The sequence below is a fragment of the Oncorhynchus kisutch genome, linkage group LG17, assembly GCF_002021735.2.
Source record: "Oncorhynchus kisutch isolate 150728-3 linkage group LG17, Okis_V2, whole genome shotgun sequence".
In the NCBI taxonomy this organism is placed as follows: Eukaryota; Metazoa; Chordata; class Actinopteri; order Salmoniformes; family Salmonidae; genus Oncorhynchus; species Oncorhynchus kisutch.
In genome coordinates, this window is record NC_034190.2 from 54,472,354 (window position 1) to 54,499,427 (window position 27,074).

General features: G+C 43.5%; 1 protein-coding gene across 2 annotated transcripts in view; it reads left to right on the forward strand.

Annotated features, from left to right (window-relative positions):
- The window catches only part of LOC109907914 (phosphatidylinositol 3,4,5-trisphosphate-dependent Rac exchanger 1 protein), a 107,227-nt gene that overhangs the window by 61,618 nt on the left and 18,535 nt on the right, over positions 1-27,074 (forward strand). For both annotated transcript variants that reach the window (XM_020506210.2, XM_031794099.1), the window contains 12 exons: positions 235-284; positions 5,548-5,623; positions 5,772-5,844; positions 13,180-13,325; positions 15,396-15,488; positions 16,747-16,895; positions 17,023-17,108; positions 18,289-18,422; positions 20,755-20,869; positions 20,989-21,167; positions 21,421-21,582; positions 22,387-22,597. In XM_020506210.2, coding sequence (XP_020361799.1) covers positions 235-284; positions 5,548-5,623; positions 5,772-5,844; positions 13,180-13,325; positions 15,396-15,488; positions 16,747-16,895; positions 17,023-17,108; positions 18,289-18,422; positions 20,755-20,869; positions 20,989-21,167; positions 21,421-21,582; positions 22,387-22,597 — 1,474 coding nt within the window. The remainder of the gene's footprint in view (positions 1-234; positions 285-5,547; positions 5,624-5,771; positions 5,845-13,179; positions 13,326-15,395; positions 15,489-16,746; positions 16,896-17,022; positions 17,109-18,288; positions 18,423-20,754; positions 20,870-20,988; positions 21,168-21,420; positions 21,583-22,386; positions 22,598-27,074) is intronic.

The following is a 27,074-nucleotide window of genomic DNA, read 5'->3' on the forward strand; positions in this document are numbered from 1 at the left end:
CTTTTGCAATCTCTGGGTTAATCCTAACTGTCTCTTAAGTAAAAATGGTCACATAGTCATGCATTGATGTCAATGGGAGCCTAAGAAAACATTAGACTTACAGTACCAGTCCAAAGTTTTCGACACACCTACTCATTCTGGGGTTTTTCTTTATTGTGGAATTGCCCCTGAGTTTGAGGCTTTCCCGTTGAGGATACAGTGAATCAAATCTCGTTCTCTCTCTTCTTCCCGTAGGGTGTGAGGCTCTACTGTCGCCTGCACAGCCTGTTCACCCCTGTTGTCAAGTAGGTATCCCTCCTCCTCCCCCTTTCTCCTCCTCCTCCTCCCCCTCTGTCCAGGTGCATCCGTATGCATATTCATACAGGATTCATATTCAGCCCACACCGCCATCTATGAATGACTGAACAAACATGAGTGCTGCTGCCATTCACACCTTTCCCTCCCCGCGCCTAATCTGGCAACCGTCCGCATCTCGTTCTGCTCCGCTGCTGTGGGTTAATGTGTCAGCCTTCAGCTTGGAGTTGCCCGTTTGAAGTTTCGTAGACAGTTCTGAGAGGGCGGCTGTCGCGTGTAAGCAAACCTGAACGTCGGCCTTGCTGAGTCAGACAAATTTATTTAACATGATTTTTTGTTGAAGTACATAATAAGCACGCACACCCAACCCACGCACTCATTTACTCTCCCGTCCCACCTCCCTTGACAAACACAGCACTCCATCAATCTTAATTTTACCCCACAAGTCACCTTCACCAGTAGCACTGAAATTGGAGAAAGGACGTCAAGCAAATCAAGACACACACAGTGCCAACGCCTTTCCCTTTTGCTCTGGGGCACTGATTGTTGTTGCTAGGGTGTCCTGTCATTTCAGACAAAACATCAGGGGTTTGGAAAAAATCACGCTGATAAAAATATGTCGGCCTGCCACTCTCACATTATGTAACACTGTTGGACGCGTTTGGTATTTGCAATGTAGTTTTGTGATTACCAGCCTGCCAGTTGTGAATGGCTGTCGTTAACAAGGTTTTAGTTAAGGACACAGATTTTTGTCTTCCATTGCAAAACATTGTGCAACGGTGTGACCGACTGAACAGGACCATGCAGCTGTATGATCATTATAGTACCTGTGAGTGACAAAGCACCTCACTCTCATTTAATATCCCATTTGGGTCAGTATGCCATCATTCATACAGTAGGGCAGTAGAGATACACCCTGTACATAATTCACCACATTGAGATTCACAGGCAAACACAATGATAATGTTCTCCAAACGTTCCGCCGTTCACGTGACCCAACCATCCAATTTATTTTCAGAGCTTCCTGATTCGCTTATCTGCTTCCTCTACAAGAAGAGCCTAGTTTAGATGGTAGGAGTTACCACTAACTATAGATTTATGTGACAAAAATCCATCTTTATTTCTCTACCCCAAATCCTAATCTTATCCTTTTAGGGGGATGAAAAAATACCTGATCCTAAATCAGTCTAGGGATCAGCTTTTACCATCTCCTATGCAATTCAGGCAGCCATTCCCTAGAAGTTCACAGCAACTCAAAATAAATGTCACTGGTAGTACACCCACTGACCTGAGCTTTCACACAACACTTGTGTGTCAACAACACAACAGGTGCTGTATGCATTGGACAATACCGGACATCATTCAAAGCAATCAGACGCGATTCTTAAAGGGAAGATATACTGGAGACATTAGACAACTACTACAAATAATTGAAAACTATTGAGAATAAAAGAAAACCAGGAATGATTTTTATAGCAGATTTTGAGATTCCTTTGATACGGTATGTCTAGAATCGTGCCCCGATTTTTCCAACTTTGGAGATTCTCTCAACAAGATGGGCAAAACTCGTGCAAAACAATCCAATGTTAAAATAAAGGTCACTTCTCAGAGAAAGCCTTCAGTACGTCTAGAATCTTTAAGTGCCTGGATTTTTTTCAATTTTGGATTATCTCTCATAAAATGGGTGAAAGTCATGTAAAATAAATAAACGTAAGTTCTCTGAACTTTGAATTGTCGAGGCGTAAAACAAGGTTGCCATATTTATTATGGCCATTGAACTGATAACTATAAACATCTAATGATATAAGATTTTAAGGGCCAAAGAATGTATGGAGTCCATAGAAAAGTATCAATGAACACCGATCATTCAAGTTTTCATTTGAGTCCTAAATCTTCCAACTTGAAGGGCCTTATTGGGGAACTGGATAAATTTTCAGGTTTCTCTGGACTAAATCCCAACTATGATAAGTGTACTACTACAGTTGAAGTCAGAGGTTTACATACACTTAGGTTGGAGTCATTAAAACTCGTTTTTTCAACAACTCCACAAATTTCTTCTCAACAAACTATAGTTTTGGCAGGTCGGTTAGGAAATCTACTCTGTGCATGATACAATACATTTTTCCAACAATTGTTTACAGACAAATGATTTCACTTATAATTCACTGTATCATAATATCATTGTGCCGACATTGTAACCGTAGCTGCTTCTAGGCTAGATTGAACAGATGCTCAAAAGCTACTGCTAATGCTCATGTTCTGTGTTAGAAAAAGTTACCTGCCCATAGAAACACACAGGAGATTTTGGAAGGTACTGTTGAAGTCGTAAGATGATGTAAACGAGTTTTAATGACTCCAACCTAAGTGTTTCAACCACTCCACACATGTCTTGTTAACAAACTATAGTTTTGGCAAGTCGGATAGGACATCTACTTTGTGCAGGACACAAGTAATTTTTCCAACAATTGTTAACAGACAGACTATTTCACTGTATCACAATTCCAGTGGGTCAGACGTTTACATACACTAAGTTGACAGTGCCTTTAAACAGCTTGGAAAATTCCAGAAAATGATGTCATGGCTTTAGAATCTTCTGATAGGCTAATTGACATAATTTGAGTCAATTGGAGGTGTACTTGTGGATGTATTTTAAGGCCTACCTTCAAACTCAGTGTCTCTTTGCTTGACATCATGGGAAAATCGAAAGAAATCAGCCAAGACCTCAGAAAAATAATTGTAGACCTCCACAAGTCTGGTTCATCCTTGGGAGCAATTTCTAATTGCCTGAAGGTACCATGTTAATCTTTACAAACAATAGTACACAAGTATAAACAACATGGGACCACGCAGCCATCATACCGCTCAGGAAGGAGACGCATTCTGTCTCCTAGAGACAGAATCAAATCAATCCCAGAACAACAGCAAAGGACCTTGTGAAGGTGCTGGAGGAAACCGGTACAAAAGTATCTATATCCACAGTATAACGAGTCCTATATCGACATAGCCTGAAAGGCCGCTCAGCAAAGTCGAAGCCACAGCTCCAAAGCTGCCATAAAATAGCCAGACTATGGTTTGCAACTGCACATGGGGACAAAGATGGTACTTTTTGGAGAAATGTCCTCTGGTCTGATGAAACAAAAATAGAACTGTTTGGTCATATTGGAGGATAAATGGGGAGGCTTGCAAGCCGAAGAACACCATACCAAATGCGAAGCACGGGGATGGCAGCATCATGTTGTGGGGGTGCTTTGCTGCAGGAGGGACTGGTGCACTTCACAAAGTAGATGGCATCATGAGGAGGGAAATGATGACGATATATTGAAGCAACATCTCAAGACATGAGTCAGGAAGTTAAAGCTTGGTCGAGAAATGTGTCTTCCAAATTAACAATGACCCCAAGCATTCTTCCAAAGTTGTGGCAAAATGGCTTAAGGACAACACATTGAAGTTATTGGAGTGGCCATCAAAGCCCTGACCTCAAGCCTTTTGAAAATTTGTGGGCAGAACTGAAAAAGCAAACTCATTCAAGTCAGGACTGGCAGCCATTGATAGTGTACGCTTTGAGTTTAACAGTAAAAGTGCCAGGGTTAGAGGTTCCAAAATCCTTCTATTGCCACAACGCAATAAGCCGTTCTACATTTGGCGCGCGTGCTGCCCAAATTGTGATCTTCCCGACTGTAAGTACTTGTGATCCAATTTTATCCACCGCTAAATGATGCTCCCTGGTGTAGTATTTTGAATAGTTTTATTCATGTCTGTTCAGACGGGAGTAATGTAATTTTGGGCAAAGTTATTTCAATTTATCAGTGGGTGCTGCAATACCCCCAGCACCCGAACTTCCCTCTGTGCGCCCTGCAACTCTTAATCTCTCCGTCTTGAACAAAACATTTTGGAACACCTTCCTAATATTGAGTCGCACCCTCTTTTACCCTCAGCACTGCCTCAATTTGTCAGGGCATAGACCCTACAAGGTGTCATGTTGACTCCAGTGCTTCCCTCCGTTGTGTCAAGTGTGCTGGATGTCCTTTGGGTGGTGGACCCTTCTTGATACACACGGGAAACTGTTGAGCATGAAAAACACCCAGCAGCGTTGCAGTTCTTGACACACTCAAACCGGTGCGCCTGGCACCTACAACCATACCGTTCAAAGACACTTAAGATCTGTTGTCTTGTCCATTCACCCTCTGAATGGCACATATACACAATCCATGCCTCAATTGTCTCAATGCTTAAAAAAGATTTTTTTATCCTGTCTCCTCCCCTTCATCTACACTGATTATAGTGGATTTAACAAGTGAAATCAAGAAGGGGTCATAGCTGTCACCTGGTCAGTCTGTCGAGGACAGAGCAGGCGTTCCTAATGTTTTGTACAGTGTACTATCCTAATGAGAAAAGAAAGGGACAAATGAGAGAAATTTAATGACAACATATGAAAGACAAAAAGCACATGATGATAGCTGGCTTGCATGTAATCTGACATGTGGATCTGAATTTCAAGATTCATACTAATTTCTTGAAAAAAAATTAGGCTACTGCACACATCTTAAGCTTTCATTTTAAAGGGTATTTTGGTTTTATATGTGACAGATTTGATTTATTTCTATCATTGCCATAACATTGTTAACAGCGACAAGTAATACAGAATATGCCTTGTTTAATTGCTTGTCGAAGGAAAACTAAGCAAACTTATTTTTGAAGATGTTTCTTGTTTTTCTGACATAGCCTATCTAGGCCTGTACTCCATGATCGCTCAGATCCTTTTCTACATGTTGGAAATGGTTTGATTTGTGCTCTGTCTGGATGTCTTGACTCGTGAATATTTAGTTATGTTGCTATCCAAATGGCTCACAGCATTTTAAAATGTGAGGAAAATGAGTGAAGACAATGTGCTGTTACATGAAGTCAGTTTGCTTAGGGACTTCTACTAAAACCCAACCACCACCTCAGGGTGAACTAGATTTCCAAACCTGATAATTGTATATGTTTTGATGTGGAAATCATAACTGTTTATATTATGTATTCTTTTTGATGCCTCTGAATAGAAAATGGTGGTGGTGCAAGTTATTCCTATTTTAGTTAATAAAGTTATTTTACACGTTAAAGGCATAATGTTATTTTCTTCATGTCATTTAATAACATCTTTTAAGGTTCTGGGAAATGTATTTTGTGTGCACCTGCTTGCTTGAATATGTTTTTGATGCATTTAGCTTTGAAACCATATCCTTATTCCCTCCGTCTCATTCTCCCTTGCAGGGACAGAGACCACCATTTAAAAACCTTCAAGTCTGTGGTGCCTGCCAGCAAACTGGTGGACTGGCTTCTGTCACAGGTACAGTGTACACACACAGGAGCACACGCAACACACACACACACACACACACACACTGGAGTGGCGGCCCCAGCCGTGCTCCCCACGGTGTTTAAGAGGTGAAAACAACAAGTCTAAGCTTGATTTGTACCTCCATTCTGTTTCCCAGGGTGACTGTTCCACACGTGAGGATGCGGTGACGTTGGGGGTTGGACTGTGCAACAATGGCTTCATGCACCACGGTCAGTGCAGCACACACGCGTCACGTGTTCCATGTGTCACGTGACTGAATGACATACAGTACATTGGGGATATTGCGTAACATTTTTCCTCAGGCTTATAATTCCCCTGAGCCGATGGTCGGGGACTGCAACATAATTTCATAGAATTCATTTTATGGCAACACATGTTACACATCACTGAGTGATACACTGTATATACACACACACACACACCATGCTACAATGCTTTTACAGCCACAAGGAAAATTGGGTCTGCAAAACTAGTCCTTATTTGACCACTTTTGCATGAAGTTTCTGCTGCTTGGGTTCAAGTGTTTCTCTGATTTTCTCCAGAGTACATAATAATATTCCTTGTTATTAGATTCGGTTATTAATCATGTTATAATCAATACATAACATTCCACGTTAACCATTTCCTTCCTCACACAGTAGGTGTCAGTTGTCATTCCTGTACGGTTGTTTTCTTGTAAACCTGTAACACTCAATAATTGCATGATATTTTTCCTAACTGTCATACTGTAACTGTCACTTGAAAGGTGTTCCTATTCACTTTGGGACGAACTCTAACTTCCACTTATGTCAAATTCTCACTTAGTCATGCATTGATGAAGTGAAAAGTTAGGACGTGCCCAAATTATGACAGTCAGTCGGTACACGTACAGTCGTGACCAAAGGTTTTTAGAATGACACAAATATACATTTTCACAAAGTCTGCTGCCTCAGTTTGTATGATGGCAATTTGCATATACTCCACAATGTCATGAAGAGTGATCAGATGAATTGCAATTAATTGCAAAGTCTCTCTTTGCCATGCAAATTAACTGAATTCCCCCCCCCCCCCCCCAAAAAACAAAAAAACATTTCCACTGCATTTCAGCCCTGTCACAAAAGGACCAGCTGACATCATGTCAGTGATTCTCTTGCTAACACAGCTGTGAGTGTTGACGAGGACAAGGCTGGAGATCACTCTGTCAAGCTGATTGAGTTCGAATAACAGACTGGAATCTTCAAAAGGAGGGTGGTGCTTGGAATCATTGTTCTTCTGTCAACCATGGTTACCTGCAAGGAAACGCGTGCCGTCATCATTGCTTTGCACAAAAAGGGCTTGACAGGCAAGGATATTGCTGCCAGGAAGATTGCACCTAAATCGACCATTTATCGCATCATCAAGAACTTCAAGGAGAGCGGTTCAATTGTTGTGAAGAAGGCTTCAGGGCACCCAAGAAAGTCCAGCAAGCGCCAGGACCGTCTCCTTCCCCGCGATCGGGGCACCACCAGTAGAGAGCTTGCTCAGGAAAGTCATTTTCTCTAACGAATCCCCTTTCCGATTGTTTGGGGCATCCGGAAAAAAGCTTGTTTGGAGAAGACGAGGTGAGCGCTACCATCAGTCCTGTGTCATGCCAACAGTAAAGCATCCTGAGACCATTCATGTATGTGGTTGCTTCTCAGCCAAAGGAAGTGTGCTCACTCACAATTTGCCTAAGAACACAGCCATGAATAAAGAATGGTACCAACACATCCTCCAAGAGTAACTTCTCCCAACCATCCAGGAACAGTTTGGTGACGAACAATGCCTTTTCCAGCATGACGGAGCACCTTGCCATAAGGCAAAAGTGATAACTAAGTGGCTCGGGGAACAAAATATCGATATTTTGGGTCCATGGCCAGGAAACTCCCCAGACTCCCCAATCCCATTGAGAACTTGTGGTCAATCCTCAAGAGGCGGGTGGACAAACAAAACCCCACAAATTCTGACAAACTCCAAGCATTGATTATGCAAGAATGGGCTGCCATCAGTGTGGCCCAGAAGTTAATTTACAGCATGCCAGGGTGGATTGCAGAGGTCTTGAAAAAGAAGGGTCAACACTGCAAATATTGACTCTTTGCATCAACTTCATGTAATTGTCAATAAAAGCCTTTGACACTTATGAAATGCTTGTAATTATACTTCAGTATTCCATAGTAACATCTGACAAATATCTAAAGACACTGAAGCAGCATGCTTTGTGGAAATTAATATTTGTCATTCTCAACTTTGGCCACGACTGTAGAAAGTTTTCCCACATCCCTACGATGGATTCAAGTCCGATGACCATAAATCACAATCAGACCACACTATTGTCAACATCAACAGTATTTGCAGTATTCCTTGGCATTTCCAGGGTCGCAGAATTGAACTACGGAACCCTCTTTCCTTAGCCTGGTTAAACCAGACTGAATGTTCTGCTCACCAGTGAAACAATGGTGAGTGCAGGGCTCATTCTGTTTTGAAATAGGCTAGACCTTCCATAGCTTGCCAGCTATATCCTTGTGAACTTTGAATGCCCTCGAACCAGCACAATCTACTATACATCCTACACATATACACACACACACTTATAAACTCAGCCAAAAAAGAAACGTCCTCTCACTGTCAACTGCGTTTATTTTCAGCAAACTTAACATGTGTAAATATTTGTCTGAACGTAAAAAGATTAAACAACTGAGACATAAACTGAACAAGTTCCACAGACATGTGAAATCACACACAGAACGAGCATTATGACTGGTGGCATTGTCATGCTGGAGGGTCATGTCAGGATGAGCCTGCAGGAAGGGTACCACATGAGGGAGGAGGATGTTTTCCCTGTAACGCACAGCGTTGAGATTGCCTGCAATGACGACAAGCTCAGTCCGATGATGCTGTGACACACCGCCCCTGACCATGACGGACTCTCCACCTCAAATTCGATCCCGCTCCAGAGTACAGGCATCGGTGTTACACTCATTCATTTGATGATAAACACAAATCCGTCCATCACCCCTGGTGAGAAAAAAAATGCGACTCGTCAGTGAAGAGCACTTTTTGCCAGTCCTGTCTGGTCCAGCGATGGTGGGTTTGTGCCCATAGGCAACGTTGTTTCGGGTGATGTCTGGTGAGGACCTGCCTTACAACAGGCCTCCAAGCCTCTCTCAGCCTATTGCAGACAGTCTGATTACTGATGGAGGGATTGAGCGTTCCTGGTGTAATTCGGGCAGTTGTTGTTGCCGTCCTGTACCTGTCCCGCAGGTGTGATGTTCGGATGTACCGATTCTGTGCAGGTGTTGTTACACGTGGTCTGCCACTGCGAGGACGATCAGCTGTCCGTCTCCCTGTAGCGCTGCCTTAGGCATCTCACAGTACGGACATTGCAATTTATTGCCCTGGCCACATCTGCAGTCCTCATGCCTCCTTGCAGCATGCCTAAGGCACATTCACGCAGATGAGCAGGGACCCTGTGCATCTTTCTTTTGGTGTTTTTCAGAGTCTGTAGAAAGGCCTCTTTAGTGTCCTAAGTTTTCATAACTGTGACCTTAATTGCCTACCGTCTGTAAGCTGTTAGTATCTTAACGACCGTTCCACAGGTGCATGTAACATTAATTGTTTATGGTTCATTGAACAAGCATGGGAAACAGTGTTTAAAACCTTTACAATGAAGATCTGTGAAGTTATTTGGATTTTTACGAATTATCTTTGAAAGACAGGGTCCTGAATAAGTGCAGTTTCTTTTTTTTTTTGCTGAGTTTAGTAGACACACACACAATCTCACACACACACTAATACAGTATTGACATACACAAACACCTCCCGATGCCATCTGCTGGCTAGTTCTCCTTTTCAAGTTCACACGTCTCTTCTCTGCCTGCTGAGTGCATAGCATGTCTCTTCTCACCTCAGCTGTCCCTTCACATGCCCCAGCTCAGTCAGTATGTCTGTGTTCTTTCTCTTAACCTCTCTTTCACCCACTTCCTCGTAAGCACATTCTCTCTGTCCCCTTTCCTTTCGTCCCCTCTCTCCCTCTATTTCTCTCGTGCACATGCTCTCAGTCCCTGTATCATTCTCCTTTCTCTCCCATCTCTGTCTCTCTCTCTGTCTGTCTGTCTGTCTGTCTGTACATAAAGCAACGCAGCGTTTCTCCTTAATATTTCATCTTAGGCGGGTCGCAAGTGCCCTGCAAAGCTTCATACAATGAAAGGCTGCAGACCAACATCAACATTGTCTGCTTTATGTAATAACAGGGGAACACCGCTATAAGTAACAGACGCTATTCAAGGGTTCAGAGCTTTCCTGTGGTATTCACTTCCCCAATTGAATTCACACTCATAACAGCTGTCACCAATTTCAATGGGACACCAATTTAGTGTCAGTGGTAGTGTGCGTGTCTCTCTCTCTGTGGGTTGGTTATGTGTGTATAGTGGGAGTTTCTTTATGACTTGAATAGGTGGTATTAAAGGTATTCAAAGGATTCACCGTCTGACCAATTGGAAATGCCCCCTAGGCTTAATTGTTTTGGCATAGTGCCGGACTGTGTGTGTGTGCAGCACAAATCCGTTTGACTGATTTTATTCCGCTTGGCCTACCAGATGGTCTCCCATACAGCTGTGTCTCTTTACCCCAGATACCACTGTTCTTTACAACCCTTCACTCTGACAGAGAGACACAGGTAGACAGACTGACACCTGTCACAGCCATGGCTCGATACAATAACATGGCATCAGACTCCAAGTGCACAGTGCGCTGTCTAGTCATGGAAAAACTGGGGAAGCTGTTTTCATGGAAAGATTGAGACGGACAGGATCAGAGAGGAGAACAGAGTGTCCTTCCAACATGGCTATGAAAACACAGACATTTAAAGCCGACTGTCCTTTTTTGAGTAACACGCACACACACACTGTCCCTTTCTGATGAATGACAGTGGGGTTGGGTTACCGGAGTGAAAGAATTGACGGTAATGTTTCCACTGGCATTTCCTTGGTATATCCTAGGAAATTATATAACTAACACACACACACTGCGACCTTTAAGCAAGTATTTCACCCCAACCTGTGTTGAATTAGCAGCTATATATATATGTATATATATAGCCCTACTTTTGACCAGTGGTAGTATGTGGCTAAAGGTGTATTAGCTAAAGGTATATTATTTATTTATATATATATCCAGCCCTACTTTTGACCAGTGGTAGTATGTGGCTAAAGGTATATTATTTATTTATTTATTTATATATATATCCAGCCCTACTTTTGACCAGTGGTAGTATGTGGCTAAAGGTATATTATTTATTTATTTATATATATATCCAGCCCTACTTTTGACCAGTGGTAGTATGTGGCTAAAGGTGTATTAGCTAAAGGTATATTATTTATTTATTTATATATATATATATCCAGCCCTACTTTTGACCAGTGGTGGTATGTGGCTAAAGGTGTATTAGCTAAAGGTATATTATTTATTTATTTATATATATATATATCCAGCCCTACTTTTGACCAGTGGTAGTATGTGGATAAAGGTGTATTATTTATTTATTTATTTATTTATTTATTTATATATATATACTACCACTGGTCAAAAGTAGGGCTATATAAATAAATAATACACCTTTATCCACATACTACTACTGGTCAAAAGTAGGGCTATATAAATAAATAATACACCTTTATCCACATACTACCACTGGTCAAAAGTAGGGCTGGATATATATATAAATAAATAATACACCTTTAGCCACATACTACTACTGGTCAAAAGTAGGGCTGGATATATATATAAATAAATAATACACCTTTAGCCACATACTACTACTGGTCAAAAGTAGGGCTGGATATATATATAAATAAATAATACACCTTTATCCACATACCACCACTGGTCAAAAGTAGGGCTGGATATATATATAAATAAATAAATAATATACCTTTAGCTAATACACCTTTAGCCACATACTACCACTGGTCAAAAGTAGGGCTATATAAATAAATAATACACCTTTATCCACATACTACCACTGGTCAAAAGTAGGGCTGGATATATATAGGTGTATTATTTATTTATATATCCAGCCCTACTTTTGACCAGTGGTAATATGTGGCTAAAGGTGTATTATTTATTTATTTATATATCCAGCCCTACTTTTGACCAGTGGTAGTATGTGGATAAAGGTGTATTATTTATTTATATATATATCCAGCCCTACTTTTGACCAGTGGTAGTATGTGGATAAAGGTGTATTATTTATATATATATATATATAGCCCTACTTTTGACCAGTGGTAGTATGTGGATAAAGGTGTATTATTTATTTATATATATATCCAGCCCTACTTTTGACCAGTGGTAGTATGTGGATAAAGGTGTATTATTTATATATTTATATATATATCCAGCCCTACTTTTGACCAGTGGTAATATGTGGATAAAGGTGTATTATTTATATATATAGCCCTACTTTTGACCAGTGGTAGTATGTGGCTAAAGGTGTATTATTTATTTATATATATATCCAGCCCTACTTTTGACCAGTGGTAGTATGTGGATAAAGGTGTATTATTTATTTATATAGCCCTACTTTTGACCAGTGGTAGTATGTGGATAAAGGTGTATTATTTATATATATATATATATATCCAGCCCTACTTTTGACCAGTGGTAGTATGTGGATAAAGGTGTATTATTTATATATTTATATATATATCCAGCCCTACTTTTGACCAGTGGTAGTATGTGGATAAAGGTGTATTATTTATATATATAGCCCTACTTTTGACCAGTGGTAGTATGTGGCTAAAGGTGTATTATTTATTTATTTATATATATATATATATATATATCCAGCCCTACTTTTGACCAGTGGTAATATGTGGCTAAAGGTATATTATTTATTTATTTATATATAGCCCTACTTTTGACCAGTGGTAGTATGTGGCTAAAGGTGTATTATTTATTTATATAGCCCTACTTTTGACCAGTAGTAGTATGTGGATAAAGGTGTATTATTTATTTATATATATATCCAGCCCTACTTTTGACCAGTGGTAGTATGTGGCTAAAGGTGTATTATTTATTTATATAGCCCTACTTTTGACCAGTGGTAGTATGTGGATAAAGGTGTATTATTTATTTATATATATATCCAGCCCTACTTTTGACCAGTAGTAGTATGTGGCTAAAGGTGTATTATTTATATATATATATATCCAGCCCTACTTTTGACCAGTGGTAGTATGTGGATAAAGGTGTATTATTTATTTATATAGCCCTACTTTTGACCAGTGGTAGTATGTGGATAAAGGTGTATTATTTATTTATATAGCCCTACTTTTGACCAGTGGTAGTATGTGGCTAAAGGTGTATTATTTATATATATATATATCCAGCCCTACTTTTGACCAGTGGTAGTGGCCAGTTGGTAGTGCACTACATAGGGAATAAGGTGCCATTCCTTTACAGAAGCAGACTTTACTGGAAGCTGCTGTGACCCGCATTTCTCTTTAGCTCACCACTTCTCTCTTTTCTTTTCCCTTTCTTTCTCACAGTCCTGGAGAAGAGCGAGTTCAAAGACGAATCGCAGTTCTTCCGTTTCTATGCCGACGAGGAGATGGAGGGCACGAGTTCCAAGAGCAAGCAGCTGCAACGCAATGACTTCAAGCTCATTGAGAACATCCTGGCCAAGTCCCTGGTGGTGAGCGTGACTACACACACACATGAATGTGTACACAGACACACACGCATGTATATACACACACAGGAACGTATATACACACACACACACACACATGAACACACACGAACATATACACACACACACACACATGAACACACACCAACGTATACTCACACACACATGAATGTACACACACACCTACATGCATGAACATTATACAGTACACACACGCATGAATGTAAGTAAACACAGGCATGAACACACACTTGCACACACTTGCACATAAATGAACACCTGCATCTGTGTATGATCATAACAGCACTATACAGAATTATTTGCCAGTAATTCATTGCATGGTTTATCCACTGCTGTACCAATAAGCTACCACTCAGTGTTATTTAGAGGACTAGGTTTTCGACTTCCCCAGTGGTCTGGGCATGATTTGGAAACAGCCATGTCCTGTCCTCCGCTCCACAAGGCCTGTGCGTACACGTGACGGCGTGAACCACATCTGGATGTGGGTCTCAGAGAGCACTTGAAGATGTCTCATCCCCCGTGGCTGTTGCAGCTCAAAAATCTCCTCACGCCTTTGAAGACGAGACAGGGCTTTGAAGTCCTTCTGATCCAACAGCGTATTAATGGCAGTTGTCTTTTACAAATTGTGTGTGTGTGTGTGTGTGGGTGGAGGTCTCATAGGAGGCGAGCATCAGGAAGAACCATTTTAAACTGAGATCAGTTTGATGGTTTGCCCGTAGTCAAACCGAAAACAATCGCTAACATTTTTTCCGTTTGAATGCTAAAAGGCTAAGAAATCAATATAATCGACAATATGTAAGGAATGTCACGTATCGACACCCACAAACGCTCATGAGTTCGGTTGAAATGCATTTCAGGACGTGGTGGAGACTTTTTGAAGAAGATGGTCCTCAAAGAGGAACCATCACATACATGCTTCCATGCGTGAGCTGCAGTTAGACTTGACATACCCCCCTACTGTGTGTGAAGAGGCTAATTACAAAGCTCTCCGAAGGCCTGCCAGAAATGTCTCTCTGACCTTTAACCATCTCACCCTTGATTGGACATGTCCATTTGTTGCCATAAAGGGACCCCCCCCCCCCCCCCCCCCCCCGAAGCACTCTGAAGAAAAGCTGTCTCATTATTTGAAAAGTAGGGTCCACAGCAGAAAGGAACGTGGCGGTGTCTCTGTTCGACTGTTGATTTTGTGTGTCTGAGACAGCCTTGCCTGTGTGGATCTCCATCTCTCCTCACATTCTCTCTCGCTCTCTCTCTCCTTCTCATGTTCTCTCTCTCTCTCCCTCTGTCACTCTTTCTATATTAGTTTCTCTTCATCTAATTTTCTGTCTCTCTCACACTCTTTCTCTCTCTCGGTCCCTTCCTCTCGCGCTCTTGGTCTCTCTTGATCGATGCATCAACACCGTGCGACTCTCCGCTGTGACATCCACCAACCAAGAATGAGAGTAAAAGGTCAATCCCACCTCAGAAAAGGGTGGGAAACTGGGAGCTACATCGAGTTACGTTGTGTCCAGCTAACATAAGTGCATTAGCTTTTCCAAGCGTTTCGTCAGCAGAACGAACGAGGAAGTGGACCATTTTTATTTTGCCTAGGAGACGCCCCATCCCTGATGATTAGCTCAAATGCTAATCCTTCCCATTCCCTACAGCTATGACTGAAGTGATAGTCCGACACACACACACACACAGCTCCTTGATGCTGCAGAGCCCATTGTTTAGTCTTTCTCCTTGTAGCAGTCTCCTCAGACGGGCGTTAGCGATAGCCATCTTATCACAACTCTGCAGTAGGGAGATAACCCCCACCGTGTGATTGTTAGTGCTCGGTAATGGAATCGTCCCAAATAAACCCACATGTGAAGTATGCATTTGACCCAGGTCTGTTCATTGCCATTGTGTCATTCGGTTGTCATTGACATGCACAGTGATTGCCAGACAAAATGTCCAGATTTAGTTGGTTCCTTCATTTTGCGCAATGGATGAATGAATTAGTCCATGTCAATCAATGCCTTCCAAGCTCCTTGGTCGATGTTGTGTTGTTTGTTTCTCTCCCCACAGATCCACCCTGAGGAGGAGGACTACGGCTTTGAAATCGAGGAGAAGAACAAGGCCATCGTGGTGAAGTCTGTCACCAGGGGCTCTCACGCCGAGGTGAGGAGTCTACATACACACACACACACACACACACACAGACAACACACACGTCTGTGCTTCTTCCTTCTCACTGACAGAGTCCATTAGTCCCAGTGATTCAGGCGCTGGTGGTTCTGTCACTCTCCTCAGGGCATCTATTCTCAGTGTGGGGATCAGATCAGCCGTATTACATTAGACATGCCTGCTCACATTCTCCTCAATGCCACCACACGCCACAACACGACATCCCAGCTCTTTGTGTGTGTGCTTACGTGCGCGTGTGTGCTTACGTGTGCGTGTATGTACGCGCCTGCACACGTCTCCATCTGTCTTTCTGCCTGCAGCCTTATGGGAGGACAGCCTTCTATCTTTACTCTCTCTCTCCTGACTCAACTAATCAGGGTCTTGGAATCTTGTTGATTGGTTGAATCAGAGGAACTAGTGTTGGGATGGAATAATGACTGGGGATCTCTGAGTGAAGGGATTGGGGGAAACAGCCTTACTGCACTCCTTCCCTAACTGTCCCTTACGGTCTTTCTCGCCTCCCTTGTTCCCTGTCCCCTCCATCTCATTCCTCAGCCCCCTCTATCGCCTCTGCTTCTCTGCTCCAGACAGTGCCAGCTTAGTTCGGTCCTGGCTGACACAGAGCGTGTGTGTGCGTGTGTGTGTGTGTGCGTGTGTGTGTGCATGCCAGCATTGTGAATGAGGCTCAGCTGATTCACAGGGCCCAGTGAAAAACCCTGGGAGAGCCAGGGACTCTAAGAGGGTCGGGGGGGAGAATACCAAACATGCGCACACACAAACACACACACATATTCAGAGGGCCACTGTGCCTGGCTGTCCCTATTCTGGTCTGTCCTCCAAAGCCAACCCCGCAGGCAACCAAAGCCAAGCGGATCTGGTCCCTGGGTCCTGGGCGAGCCAGAGAGGATATAGAGGATGCATTATTCTCACGACGTGACCAGACACATGCACGCAAAACCCATCACAGTTCAATATGCATTAATGCCCCGCAAATTTCGGGCAGATGTGCAAAGCTCATATCGTTGAGCTTCCCTTCTTCATTAGCGTTAAAAAAAATAAATGTATCATTAAGATTTCACCTGAATGCCTTTCCCCATTATTTAACCAGGTTTTATAAGTGAAATCTGGTCAAATTGTTCGCAATCATTTTTACATTTGCAAAGCAAAATGGCCGCTGATCTAGCATGAAATGATGAGACAACCTATCCGGACACTTCACCGGTGTTGTTTCCACTCCGTCCTCCCTCTCCAGATGGCGGGGCTGCAGGCGGGCAGGAAGATCTTCACCATCAACGAGGACCTGGTGTTCCTCAGGCCCTTCCAGGAGGTGGAGACCATGATCAACCAGGCCTTCTGCATCCGCCGCTCCTTACGCCTGCTGGTCAACACCAAGGCCAAGGAGTGAGTTACAGTAGTACAAGCATGGACACGCACGTATACACATACCCAATTTCATTACACACACACACTTAACTAGACACACAGGCTGTGTTTGGCCAGTCTCTGATTCACTCCCTTGTTGATTTAGGATCGTGAAGGTTCCAGACACTCCAGATCCCCTGTCCTTCAAACTCTGTGGCTCCGCCCCACCTCATGTACACGCAGTAAGGAAAGGTGAGTATCAACCGCTTTGATTGGCTCTCTCTGAATTTGACCTCAAGTCTTGGGGTTCACTCATTGGACGCGACACCACACACAGGAAATATGTACTGCGTCGTATGTTAAATGGCTCGTGATTTAGTCACGTATTGTCTGCTAATAGACCATTTATGGGAGGGAACCTGGAATGCTAGAACACATGCCAGAAACCTGTCTTTAAATTATAGGATGAGGTAACGTTACCTTCCAGCTATGCACCTGTCAGCTTCAGTTCCCTTTTACTGAGGCTCTGCTTTTTTGGACCACATGTTCGCTAGGGTTCAAAGTTAAAACCCTAAAAGACGGTGCTCCCCCCTACACACACACACACACACACACACAGAACTTAACTCCTCTTTGTTAATACAACCACCTGGGCCACATTCTCCCGGTACACTGCCTGCTAGGCAGATGTTTATATTATATAAAAAGAAGAAGCGAAAGATGAGTGGGGGGGAGATTTACGGCTATCGAGTTGCGAGGGATTGGTCCAAATGTGTAAAACAGCTGGAAGAGGAGGTCGGAAAAAATGTCTGACTCCTTTCTGTAGCATCCAGGGATGAGGACAAACACACACACGCAGGCTGCGGAGCGTGGGGTTCCTTCCAGCTACCGGCCCCATATGAGTTGTCTCTGAATGATGTCAGACTCTCCAGGCACACTCTCATCTCCTAAATCAGGGCCCTACTTGACGGCTGGGAGGGGTTGCTGCTAAACTGAAGTTATGGCGTTGTGTGCTTTGTGTGAGGTGGATGACAGGGAAAGGGATGCTAGGCCTGGTATTTTAAAATGGGACAGGAATATCTGTTTAGTGCACAGCTAAAGTGTTACCAGGAGTTATTTGAAGTTTTTACACCCACGTATGTCTTCATTGTGTGCGTATCTCTTTCTTTGAGAAAGATGGCCTTGGATAGGTCTTCTCTGATGAACCGATTCTTAATTTCAATGGGATGTCCTAATTGAATGAAGGTTACATTGAATAAAATACATATTTACATGGACTAGATTTAAAAGAAAAAATGCATTGCACTTCCAGTATATTACAGCAATTTTTTTTGGGGGGGGGGGGTCTGACTAAAAGTATGACCGCATTGCAATTACAATGACGACCCTGCGGCATATCCAAATGTGATCCCTGACCCCTGTGTGACCCCAGGGTCGGAGGCGGCGGCAGCGGGCCTCCAGCCAGGTCAGTGTATCCTGAAGGTGAACGGCAACAGCATGAACCTCAGTGACTACCAGGAGGTCCTGGAGCACTTCACCTCCTCCCAGCAGGAACACCCCGACATGGTGAGAGACCTGGCACTTCCATTGGTTTAATTCTGTCTGCATAGCGTTAGGGGAAACAAATGTTCAGAGATGGTGAGATTCAACCACAAAGGTATGGCCCAGTCTTCCCCTTTCCTGGTCCTGGGGGCCCCAAAGGTCCTTTTTTACCTTATCACTAACATACCTGATTCCACTTATCAAAAGCTTGATGAGGAGTAGAATCAAGTGCCTAAGCGCCAGGATTGGATTGGAGAACACTGACATAGCCTAATGTAGCTTTAAAAAGAGCCTTAAACCATTGCTACTTTTCTACCCGTGTCAAGATGTTTTCCCACCAAACTAGTGTGTTCCCTTCTACAGTGTCACATGCAAGGTTTTATTTTTATTTGTTGCGTCACAACTAGGGTTCTTCCTGATTCTCAGTTTCAGTCTTCTGCCAGTAGACCTCTTTCCCCTCCTTGTTTTTCTTTTCCTACTGCGTCAAATACAGTGTTTTGGCTTTATCCAGCTTGGGACCCAGCAGGATGTACTGTGGTGCTTTTTTATTAGGTGATGTGTTGATATTTACTCTTGCTCCTCTCCTCCTATCCAATCCCCTGCTTTGTTGATGTTTACCCTGGATTCTCTTGTCCTATCCCCACAGCTCTTGCCCAGTCAAATCTCCTCAGAGCTGCTCTGTTTGGACCATGTCTCTGTTAGTTCATTCACACAGCTGGTTAATTGCCAGTGTGTTTCCTGAACCAGTGCCATGTTCTCTGAGAGAAAATGCATTCTACAGGGCCTTCAGAAAGTATTCACACCCCTTGACTTATTACACATTTTGTTGTTACAGCCTGAATTCAAAATGGATTGAAACGTTGTTTTATCTCACCCATCTACCCACAATACCTGATAATGAGAACGTGTAAACATATATTCATTTTACATTTTTGCACTTTTATTGATCCCTAATTTACATAAGTATTCCCACCCCTTTGCGATGACACTCCAACTTGAGCTCAGGTGCATCCAATTTCCTTTGACCATCCTTGAGATGTCACTACTACTTGTTTGGAGTCTATTGTGGCCAATTCCTGTGGCCAATTCAATTGTTTGGACATGATTTAGAGGGTCCCACAGTTGACAGTTTATGTCAGAGCGGAAACTATACCATGAAGTCCAAGGACCTGTCTGTAGATCTCTGAAAAATGTGATGAGGCATATATCTGGGGAAGTGTATATAACAATTACTACTATGTAGGTAGTTTCCAAGAGCACAGTGGTCTCCATCATTGGGAAATTGAAAAAATATGTGACTACCCAGACTTTGCCTAGAGCTGGCAGTCCGGCCAAACTGAGCAACCAGCCAAGAAGGACCTTGGTCAGGGAGGTGACCTAGACCGCAATGACCACTCTGACAGAACTACAGCATTCCTTGGCTGAGATGGGAGAACCTGCCAGAAGAACAACAGTTTCTACAGCACTTCACCAATCTGGGCTTCATTGGGAGAGTGGCCAAACAGAAAGCACCCCAGAGAAAAAGGCACATGACAGCACGCCTGAAGTTTGTCAAAAGGCACGTGAAATATTCTGAGAGTGCTATCATGCTATCAGAATGCATTTCAGCGGTAGGCACTGGGAGACTGGTAAGGATAGAGGAAACAATACAGGCAAATCCTTGATGACAACCTGTTTCAGACTGTAAATGAAGATTTACGTTCCAACAGGACAGTGTTCCCAAGCATACAGTGAAAGCAATGCTGGAATTGCTTCAGAACAAGAATGTGGAAGTCCTTGAGTGGCTCAGCCAAAGCCCAGACTTGAATCCCATTGAAAATCTGCGGAAAGACTTGAAGAGTCACTGCCGCTCCCCATCTAACTTAACAGAGCTTGAGAAAATCTGCAAGGAAGAATGGGAGAAAAATCCCCAAATCCAGATGTGCAAAGCCAATACAGACATACCAAAGGCAGCCTAGTGGTTAGAGCGTTGGACCAGTAACTGAAAGGTTGCTTGATCGAATCCCCGAGCTGACGAGGTTAAAATCTGTCGTTCTGCCCCTGAGCAAGGCAGTTCGTTAACCCACTGTTCCCCGGGCGCCGAAGACGTGGATGTCGATTATGGCAGCCTCCTGCACCTGTCTGATTCAGAGTGGTTGGGTTAAACGAGGAAGACGCGTTTCAGTTGAATACATTCACTTGGACAACTGACTAGGTATCCCCCTTTCCCAAGACGACTCAAAGCTGTAATGGTCGCCAAAGGTGCTTCTTCAAAGTATTTACTCTGGTGTGAATACTTAAGTAAACTGTATGATGGCATGTACAGAAACACACACCAATGTTTGACTCCAGTGTGTCCCTCTCTGTGTCCTATAAGTATCAGTGGGTGTATCGGGCATTTGAGGATGTTGAGGAGGACAGGGGGTCGTTCAGGGCCTGCCCAGCAGAGAATGGCTCTGAGACAGAGGAGGAGAATGCCAGGAATGGAACAGGTACTGTAGTGTATACTACCTCACTGTGGGTTCATATGTGTGGGTTTCTCTCTATCCATATACCCATCTATCCAACAACAGGTGTGTACTCAGAGTCCTGTATTTTGTGTCTCATCCAGACTATAGCCTGAGCAGGCTGTCCATGTCTGATGACTCTGTGCCTCTGGTGAGCATGATGGTTGACAACGTGCACCTGGAGCATGGCGTGGTGTACGAGTACGTCAGCACGGCCGGCATCAAGAGCCACGTCCTGGAGAAGATGGTGGAGCCCAAGGGCTGCTTCAGCCTCACCGCCAAAGTACATGTCCATTGTTGTTGTTAACATAGCATGCTATCACTGCTCAGCAGTTTGTGGTATACTGCTGGAGCAGGTTGGCCACAATACATATATATTGTTGTTGTGTTCTTCTAGCATTGGCACTATGGGTTTCTGTTCACAGCCAACGACTCGTTAACATTAGCATTTATGACAGACAACAATGGGAGTGAATGCTTCCCAAGTTACATGCTGTTCAATTCCATGATTTAAAACATTCGTTTTCACCTTTCAGATCCTGGAGGCCTTTGCCGGTGACGACAGCCATTTTGTGCGCAACTGCAGCCAGCTGATCTCACAGAGCGACCGCGTGGTTTCGATGCCTCAGTTTGAGTTCAGGAACATCTGTGACACCAAGCTGGAGAGCATCCGCCGACGAATCAGCAGCTACCAGCAGGTACAGGAACTACAGGATCCCTCTGTCTCTCATAGCCCCATATGTAGTGCAAGAGCACCTACAAACATGGACTGCTTGCCGCTTGTCTTCAACTCTTTAGTACACGCACACTCACTCTCCCCCTCTCTTCCTCAAGCATACACGCTCGCGCACACACACACCCCCCCACTTCAGTAATTCAGCACCAACTACCACCCACTCTCACACACACACACTCACACAATCACACACACCCACTTCAGTAATTCAGCACCAACTACACCCCTCTCTCACACACACACACACACACACACACACACACTTTAGTAATTCAGCACCAACTACACCCCACTCTCACACACACTCACTCACACACACATACTCACACACACATACTCACACACACTCACTCACACACACATACTCACACACACTCACTCACTCACTCACTCACTCACTCACTCACTCACTCACTCACTCACTCACACACACACACACACACACACACACAAACACACTCTTCAGTAATTCAGCACCAACTACACTCCACTCTCACACACACACACACACTCACTCACTCACACACACACACACACACACACACACACACACACACACACACTTTAGTAATTCAGCACCAACTACACCCCACTCTCACACACACTCACTCACATACACACACCCACTTCAGTAATTCAGCACCAACTACACCCCACTCACACAGACAACACACATATCAGCAGTGAGCATTGAGCCATCATTATCTTATAGCGGTGAAGGTACCAATTTCAATCTCCTTCATTGTGTGTGTGTGATTGTTTTCAGTTTGCCCAGGAGCTGAGGAACAAGGCGTGTCCCACGTTCAAGCAGGCGGGTGTGCGGCCTCACCCACTGGGCTGCATGGACTTTGTGCCCACCAACTGCCACGTCAACCTGATGCAGGTATCTTACCCCAAGACCACCACGGCCACTGGCAGGGCCTTCAGCATCCGCTTTGGACGCAAGAACTCCTTCTTCGGCCTGGACCCCGACCAAGGTGGGGCGAGCAGACGTGTGTGTGTGTGTGTGTGTGTGTGTGTGTGTGTGTGTGTGTGTACACACGGACGCATAAGATGCACGTGAATGTATGAACTGAGACACACACACATACCTTTTGCTTACACATTGAGAAGAACAGCACGCAAATACGACAATAGAGCCCAGTTGGAATCATATCCATGGCTAAGTTCAGTTTTTTTGTGTAAGTCAAGTCACATTTTAGTTTTGCCAACAATGGCCAATATCCCCTTATTAACAACATTACGCTGCCAGCCTTTAAGGCTTCAAACAAAGAGATCATTTCAACTAATTACCCTCTCTGACCAATTAAATCCCATTGTGCAAATGACTTTATGAGCTCTCGTGATGAACCAAACCTTGTTAACCTTGAGCCGTATATCGGGACAATTCCCACAGTAAATTAGCAGTAATGTAGTTGTAATCCCACCACTAATCGTCCCCGCCGGTCGCCCATTAAAAACCTCCATTAGCCTCAGGTGATCCTCCTTTCCACGCCGTCACGTGTAGCCTTCTTCTCTGTGGGGGATGAGTGATGTCACCAAAGCGGGCCCTCCAAGGCACCACGGGTGGGATATTCTCCAGAGAGTAAGAGGGTGATGAGGAGATGGGGATCATCAGATTAATTTACTGTAGATGCTGTTAGGTCAAGGGACAGAGAGAAAGTGAGCGTGAGATAAACAGAGAAAGGGCAGAGACGGTTATAGAGTCAGAGAGAGCGAGGGAGTGAGAGATCTTAACAGGTGTAGCCCTCGGCCCATCCACAAAATGGAATAGAACATTATACACGGAGTATACAAAACATGTAGAATGACAGACTGACCAGGTGAATCCAGGTGACAGCTATGATCCCTTATTGATGTCACTTGTTAAATCCACTTCAATCAGTGTAGATGAAGGGGAGGAGACAGGTTAAAGAATGATTTTTATGTCTTGAGAGAATTGAGACATGGATGGTGTATGTGTGCCATTCAGAGAGTGAATGGGCAGGACAAAAGATTGAAGTGCCTTTGAATGGGGTATGGTAGAAGAACTGCAATGCTGCTGGGTTTTTCACGCTCAACAGTTTTCCGTGTGTATCAAGAATGATCCACCACCTAAAGGACATCCAGCCAACTTGACACAACTGTGGGAAGCATTGGAGTCAACATGGGCCAGCAACCCTGTGGAACACTTTGTAGATTCTGTTCCCTGATGAATTGAGGCTGTTCTGAGGGTAAAAAAGGGGGGTGCCACTCAATATTAGGAAGGTGTTCCTAATGTTTGTTATAGTCCGTGTATACAGTTGAAGTCGGAAGTTTACATACACCTTAGCTAAATATATTTAAACTCAGTTTTTCACAATTCCTGACATTTAATCCGAGTAAAAATTCCCTGTTTTAGGTCAGTTAGGATCACCACTTTATTTTAAGATTGTAAAATGTCAGAATAATAGTAGAGATTTATTTCAGCTTTTATTTCTTTCATCACATTCCCAGTGGGTCAGAAGTTAACATACTAATTGAGTGTATTTGGTAGCATTGCCTTTAAATTGTTGAACTTGGGTCAAACGTTTCAGGTAGCCTTCCACAAGCTTCCCACAATAAGTTGGGTGAATTTTGGCCCATTCCTCCTGACAGAGCTTGTGTGACTGAGTCAGGTTGTAGGCCTTGCTCACACAGGCTTTTTCAGTTCTGCCCACAAATTTTCTATAGGATTTTTGCAAAGCACCCCCACAACATGATGCTGCCACCCCCGTGCTTCACAGTTGGGATGGTGTTCTTCGGCTTACAAGCCTCCCCCGTTTTCCTCCAAACATAACGATGGTCATTATGGCCAAACAGTTATATTTTTGTTTAATTGGACCAGAGGACCTTTCTCAAAAAAGTACGATCTTTGTCCCCATGTGTAGTTGTAGACCGTAGTCTGGCTTTTTTATGGCGGTTTTGGAGCAGTGACTTCTTCCTTGCAGAGCGGCCTTTCAGGTTATGTCGATATTGGACTTGTTTTACTGTGGCTATAGATATGTTTGTACCTGTTTCCTCCAGCATCTTCACCAGGTCCTTTGCTGTTGTTCTGGGATTGATTTGCACTTTTCGCACCAAAGTATGTTCACCTCAAGGAGGCAGAACGCATCTTCTTCCTGAGCGGTATGATGGCTGCGTGGTCCCATGGTTTTTATAATTGCGTACTATTGTTTGTACAGATGAATGTGGTACCTTCAGGCGTTTGGAAATTTCTCCCAAGGATGAACCAGACTTGTGGAGATCTACAATTATTTTTCTGAGCTCTTGACTGATTTCTTTTGATTTTCCCATGATGTCAAGCAAAGAGGCACTTGAAGGTAGGCCTTGAAATACATCCACAGGTACACCTCCAATTGACTCAAATGATGTCAATTAGCCTATCAGAAGCTTATAAAGCCCCGGCAAAGTTTTCTGGAATTTTCCAAGCTGTTTAAAGGCACAGTCAACTTAGTGTATGTAAACGTCTGACCCACTGGAATTGTGATACAGTGAAATAGTCTGTTAACAATTGTTGGAAAAATAACTTGTCATGCACAAAGTAGATGTCCTAACCTACTTGCCAAAACTATAGTTTGTTAACAAGAAATGTGTAGGGTGGTTGAAAAACGAGTTTTAATGACTCCAACCTAAGTGTATGTAAACTTCCGACTTCAACTGTATATATTTCTATGGGCCCATGTGGTCCTCCTGTCTGTTTTGTCTCTCTGTGGTTTCAGTAGCCTGCCGTTTGGCCTGTCATCCGGCTGCCGCTCTGTGCCGAGCCACAGAGACACTCAGACAGCCATGGGGGAGGAAGCTGCAACAGACAGCCAGCCGGCTGAGATAACCATTAGCATTGTTTCAACCTGTCTCTCGCAGAATGATTTCACATCTACTCTCTAGTTGTGTCTTTTCAACATGTGCGAGACTTGGCAATTCCCCCAGCAACCGAGTTTAAAGTTTCTTTACCAGGCTAAAAAAATCATACAACTCCAAAGTGACGGCTTCATTGGCTTTGCGGTCAGAAATGCATGGACAAAATGTTTGCTTTTTTAGGGCATTTAGTAGCCTCATGGAGTGCTCAGGGCTGGAATGTGCACAAAGTATAGGAGCTCCTCGACTTAATGGTAGGCTATGCTAACGTTACACCCTCAGGCTCCACAAACAGGACATAGAATTAGACCACAATACCAAATAACAAATAAACAATTTTTGACTGTGTTTTTGTCACGTTCTAGGCATTTCTTCACGACTCGCAAGGCAGTATAATTTTTTTACATGTATTTTTTATTTAACCTTTATTTAACCAGGTAGGCAAGTTGAGAACAAGTTCTCATTTACAATTGCGACCTGGCCAAGATAAAGCATAGCAGTTCGACACATACAACAACACAGAGTTACACATGGAGTAAAACAAACATACAGTCAATAATACAGTAGACAAATAAGTCTATATACCTTGTGAGCAAATGAGGTGAGCTAAGGGAGGTAAAGGCAAAAAAAGGCCATGGTGGCGACGTAAATGCAATATAGCAAGTAAGACACTGGAATGGTAGATTTGCAGTGGAAGTAGAAATAATGGGGTGCAAATGAGCTAAATAAATAAAGAGGTAGTTGTTTGGGCTAAATTATAGATGGGCTATGTACAGGTGCAGTAATCTGTGAGCTGCTCTGACAGCTTGTGCTTAAAGCTAGTGAGGGAGATAAGTGTTTCAGAGATTTTTGTTCCAGTATTTGGCAGCAGAGAACTGGAAGGAGAGGTGGCCAAAGGAAGAATTGGTTTTGGGGGTGACCAGAGAGATATACCTGCTGGAGCGTGTGCTACAGGTGGGTGCTGCTATAGTGACCAGCGAGCTGAGATAAGGGGGGACTTTACCTAGCAGGGTCTTGTAGATGACCTGGAGCCAGTGGGTTTGGCGACGAGTATGAAGCGAAGGCCAGCCAACGAGAGCATACATGTTGCGGTGATGGGTAGTATATGGGGCTTTGGTGACAAAACGGATGGCACTGTGATAGACTGCATCCAATTTATTGAGTAGGGTATTGGAGGCTATTTTGTAAATGACATTGCCGAAGTCGAGGATCGGTAGGATGGTCAGTTTTACGAGGGTATGTTTGGCAGCATGAGGGAAGGATGCGTTGTTGCGAAATAGGAAGCCAATTCTAGATTTAACTTTGGATTGGACATGTTTGATGTGAGTCTGGAAGGAGAGTTTACAGTCTAACCAGACACCTAGGTATTTGTAGTTGTCCACATATTCACAAGTCCAGAGTAGTGATGCTGGACGTGCAGGCAGCGATCGGTTGAAGAGCATGCATTTAGTTGTACTTGTATTTAAGAGCAGTTGGAGAGTTGTATGGCATCGAAGCTCGTCTGGAGGGTTGTTAACACAGTGTCCAAAGAAGGGCCAGGAGTATACAGAATGGTGTCGTCTGCGTAGAGGTGGATCAGAAACTCACTAGCAGCAAGAG